Raw genomic sequence first — 4,872 nt, 5'->3', positions numbered from 1 at the left:
TTTCGCTTCTCTATACCTCCCCCCCTCCCCTTTTCTCCTCCACTCCCTCAGCTCTTTTCTCACCCTTCTTTTACTCTCCTTGCATTCCGTGTCCCACCATCCTCCCTTCTTTCCTCTCCTTCTTCTGTCCCCCTCTCAGTATCCCCTGTACCTCCTCCTTCAATTCCTCCCAGTCCATATTGTCTCGGTATTGTCCCCCTTCTTCTCCCATATCTCCTCCATTTTCTCCCCAAATTCCTTCTTTCCTTCCTTTGTCCACATCCATTTCCTCTTCCCCCTCCCCTCTTTTATCCTCCTCTCCCACCTTTCCTTAATCCCTACCACCAGCGGAAAATGGTCCGATTCCACCCTGTCTTCCACCTTCACTCCCACCACCCTATCCCAAACCTCCCCCCCCCAACACATAGTCCAGAACCGAGTCCCCCTGAATATGTCCATTCCCCCTCTTCATCCCCCTTCCCGCAACCATTAAATATATACCATCCCACCTCCTCCAGCTTACTTACCAAAAATCTTCCCTCCGCATTCACCTTTTCGTCTTTTGATCTTCTCCTCTCTTCCTCTTCTCTCTCATTTCTCCCCTCCCACCATCCTCCCATTTCCCCGGTTCTCGCGTTGAAATCCCCTCCTATCATTGTTCGCACCCCTTCCTCCTTTTCTTCTGTCCAATTTTCAATTATCTGCCATTTTTCCTTTAAGTCCCCATTGCTATAAACCCCCATTATTCTCCATATCTTCTCTCCTACTCGTACTTTCCCTACCATCAGGCCCCCCATTAGCTCTCCGTTTTCCACTCCTATTACCTCTATCTCTTTCCTTATCCCCATCAACATCCTCCCAATCGCCCTCCCCTTCTTGTTCCTTCTCCCTGCCAATTGCACCTCCCATCTATACCCCCGGGGCAGCCTCTCTTTTATTTGCTCCCACCCTCTTTTCTCTAGCCACGTCTCCAATAAAATCACTATATCCCATTCCGCAATAGCTCTCCAATACTCCACTTCCTTGTTTCCTACCCCCGTCACATTCCAGAACCCCACTTTCATTGCTCTACTCCTCCCATCATCCTCCTCTCTCCTTCTCTCTCCCGCACCTCTCCTCCAATGCCATCCCTTTGTCTCCCCTTCTCCTTCCACCCCTTCCTAAGCCCACTCTCTTGTTTCCCCCGCGTTTTCCTTCCTATTTTCATCCCTTTGTTTCTCCACCTTTTTTTTATCCCTTCCTCCTCTTCATCCCAGAACCACCATTTCCCATTTACCAATGCCTTATTCTCTCCTATCCAAACCTTTGCTCCCTTCCTTTCCTCTGCCCTTACCATCTCTCTAAACTTCCACCTGTTCTGCCTTTCTTTCCACGTTAGATCATCTCCTATCCAAATATCTCTCCCTTTTAGCCCTCTCTTTTTCCTCATAATTTCCTTCCTGTCATCTTCCGATCCTAGCTTGACCACCACCAGGCCACCCCAATCTCCCCTTCCCGCCCTCACCTCCCTCACATCCTCCACCTTTACCTCCGCTCCTATCTCTCTAAATATTTCCCCCCCACGTCTCACCCCCCCCCTTAACACCTTTCACCACCACGTTCCTCCTCCTCCTCAATCTTTCTTCCCTTTCCTCTGTTCTTTCCAGTTTTCTCACCCTTTCTTCTATCTCCGCCCTTCCTGTATCTCCTCTTTCTCTCTCTTCCCCTCCTCCGCATTCCAATCTTTTCAATCTTTTCTCTAGCTCCTCTATCTTTTCCCTTCTCCCCTCCTGCCACTGTCCTTTCTCCCATTTTTTCTCCAACTCTCCTATTCTTTTTTCCATCCTCTTCTTCTCCTCCCCCCAAGCCTCCTCCCTCTTCCTCATATTTTCCAACTCTACCATTAACACTGTCATCCTATCCTCCATTCTCTCCTCCATCCTCTCCCATTTTCCCTTGAGCTCTTCCATCCATTTCTTTACCATTCCCATCATCATTAACCCCTCTCCCTCCTTACACGGTGATCTCGGCGTCTTTTTACTTTTGCTGAACAACTCCAGCTCTTCCTCCCTTCCTGTTTGACTTATCTCCTCTTCCCCCTCTCTCCTCCACCAATTCCCTCTTCCTTTTCCACAAATCCAGTACACCTACACTCCCCGTACGTTCCCTTCCCCCCTCCCTCCCCTTCCGCTCCTCCCTGCCCCTGTTCCCTCTTTCTCCATCTCCCTACTTTACCTTTCCTTCTTCTTGTCCCTTTCCTACGTTTTCGCTCCGAGTCTCCTCTCAATGTCGCCTCGCACACTCTGCTGTTGCATACTCGCCTTTCTCTTTCCGCCGCAGCGTAGCGCGCGCCACTCTACACTCTTTCCTATTCCGCGCCTGTGCGTTTGCGCTCTTCTCCTTCTCCCCTCTTGCCTCCGACCTCTCTTCACCACCCTCGCGCTTACCTCTCTTCCTAACCTCTCACTCTCACTCAGATTTTCTCTCGCTCTCTCTCTCTCTCTCTCTCTCAATCACTCACCCCGTTCGTACCCCGTTCACTCCACCACTCTACTCCACTCGCACTACCTCTTCGCCCACCTCACTTCTCCAACTCCCTCACTCCGCTCACTCTCTGCCTTCTATAATGCACACCGATACTTGCACGCTTCTATCCCCACTTGCTCCGAAAACGGAAATCATAAAAACGCTACGTATTTTTCGCTTTTGTCTTGAATATTTTTACAAGTATATTTTAAAAACTTTATCACGATCCGGGTACATCCAGCTTTTAATGGTATACTGCTTAATTCCGATTTTAACGTACTTATTGCTGGACAGGGCAAGTGATTGTAAAGATATTTGTAACAGGAGGGAGATCTTTTATATACTAGGTGTATGCATAAGTTTTTTCCGGTTTTTTGATAAAAAAAACACGTAATTTTCAAGGGATTAATTTTTTTTTTATTCAAAATGTTGGCCATCGGCTTCTACACATTTTGTCCACCTTTCAGGTAATTTATGAATACCATGCCAGAAAAACTGCTTGTCTTTTGCGGCAAACCATTTGTCGAGCCATTTTCCAACTTCCTCGAAATTGCTGAAGTGCTGTTCTGCGAGCGCATGCCCTATTGATGCGAAGAGGTGATAGTCAGATGGCGCCAGGTCTGGGGAGTACGGCGGGTGCGGAAGGATGTCCCATCCAAGAGATTTTAAGGTGTCTTTCACTGGTTTTGCTGTGTGAGACGGCGCATTGTCGTGTAACAAAATCACTTTGCCATGTCTTGTGGCCCATTCCGGTCGTCTTTTGATTAATGGGTGATTTAAATTAATCATTTGTTGGCGATAGCGTTGTGTATTAACGGTTTCGCCGGGCTTCAAGAGTTCATAATACACAATACCGCTCTGGTCCCACCAGACACAGAGCATAGTCTTCTTGCCGAAGCGATTTGGTGTTGATGGACCGGTTTCGCCAGGTGAAAGCCACGATTTTTTCCGCTTTGGGTTTTTAAAATAAATCCATTTTTTGTCACCCCTCACAATTTGATACAAAAATGATTTCCTTTCGTGGCGTTGAAGCAGCATTTCACAAGTGACTTCGCGATTTTCCATTTGACGTTTATTCAAATTGTGTGGGACCCATTTACCGAGTTTATTGATCTTTCCCATTGCTCGTAAACATCTGCTAATTGTTTTTTATGATACATGTAATGCTTCTGCTAATTGCCGTTGAGTTTGAGTTGGGTCATCATCCAATAATTCCTGCAATTACTCATCTTCGCATTTTTGTGGTCTACCAGAGCGCTCACTGTCTTTCACATTGAAATCACCACTTTTAAATTGTCGAAACCATGTCTCACATGTTCTAATCGATGGAGCGTGTTCACCATATGTTTCTACCAGCAAACGATGACTTTCAACAGCCTTTTTCTTTTGATAAAATAAAAAAAGCAATGCGTGCCGCAAATATTGTTTTTCAGGCACAAAACTCGACATGATCACTGAACAATAAAACAAAGACGCTAGTTTTTGGCGGACTCAACTTGTGTGTGTTTGTAGTTCTATGTCAGACGAACAAAATGACATATATGTCAAATTAATACGCTGCGTACTTTTCGCTGGCGCCATCTTTTAGTGAAACTGGAAAAAACTTATGCATACACCTGGTATACCAATGCAAAACATTTTCTCTGTAATTATATATCTTCTTGCCTATAAAAGCATCGCAAAACAATAAAACAACTTTTTATAACAAAAATTATGAAATGCACAAAACATTGTAGTTCTGCAAATTAAGTATTTATGAAATCAAATAGAATAGAATGTATAAATAATAATCGGACTCATGAGCCATATTGTTACTGGCAGAAATTAATAGTTTTAAAAGACCGTTTTATTCAAGTCGCTAGAAGAAACAGAAAAATTTCTGTTTTTCTTTCTGAAAAATAGTTTTTTTTTAGCTAAATATTGCCGGTTTTCCTATGTAAATAATATGCTACCTAATTTTACATTATTATTAAAATAAGACGTCTTATATAAGTGACGAAAGTATTAGGCACCTTATAAATTTCTAATTATTTTAAATTGTGATAGAGGCAGGCAAAAATAAAACTATATATTTTTAGGTAGTCAATATTTATAACTACTTAAAAGTATATACAGCTTTATTTTTGCCAGCCTATCACAATGTAAAATAATTTAAGATTTATAAGGTATATCACTTGAAAATTAAGAAATAAATAAGATGCTTAATACTTTTGCACACACATGACTGTATATCAAAACTTGCAATAAAATCAATAAGTTCTTTTCTTTTTAAAATATGTACCTTCGGAGGTATATTACTGTTTCTTTGTAGCATACTAGTAAACTGCCGTTGTACATTTGAACATTAATTTTATATTAATAAGTTGTCAATTTTTTTATTTTTCCGTT

At 43.1% G+C, this 4,872-nt stretch overlaps 1 protein-coding gene across 1 annotated transcript; it reads right to left on the bottom strand.

Moving 5' to 3' along the window:
• Nucleotides 1-708: 708 nt before the first annotated feature.
• On the bottom strand, nt 709-1,952 carry LOC113002757 (prothymosin alpha-like). Its single transcript, XM_026129918.2, has 2 exons — nt 1,635-1,952; nt 709-888 (listed from the first exon to the last, which is right to left on the bottom strand). Exons 1-2 carry the CDS (start codon nt 1,950-1,952, stop codon nt 709-711), a joined length of 498 nt encoding a protein of 165 aa, XP_025985703.1.
• Nucleotides 1,953-4,872: the final 2,920 nt, after the last annotated feature.

This window comes from Solenopsis invicta, chromosome 10 (assembly GCF_016802725.1).
Source record: "Solenopsis invicta isolate M01_SB chromosome 10, UNIL_Sinv_3.0, whole genome shotgun sequence".
Classification (NCBI taxonomy): Eukaryota; Metazoa; Arthropoda; class Insecta; order Hymenoptera; family Formicidae; genus Solenopsis; species Solenopsis invicta.
Note: the sequence above shows the minus strand (reverse complement) of the source record. Positions and strands in the feature narration are given on the sequence as shown.

Coding starts and splice junctions, on each gene's coding strand:
- LOC113002757 (XM_026129918.2), bottom strand. CDS start 1,952: ATGATGGGAATGGTAAAGAAATGGATGGAAGAGCTCAAGGGAAAATGG. Junction 889..1,634: donor GGGCGGAGATAGAAGAAAGG/GTGAGAAAACTG, acceptor CCGGGGGTATAG/ATGGGAGGTGCAATTGGCAG.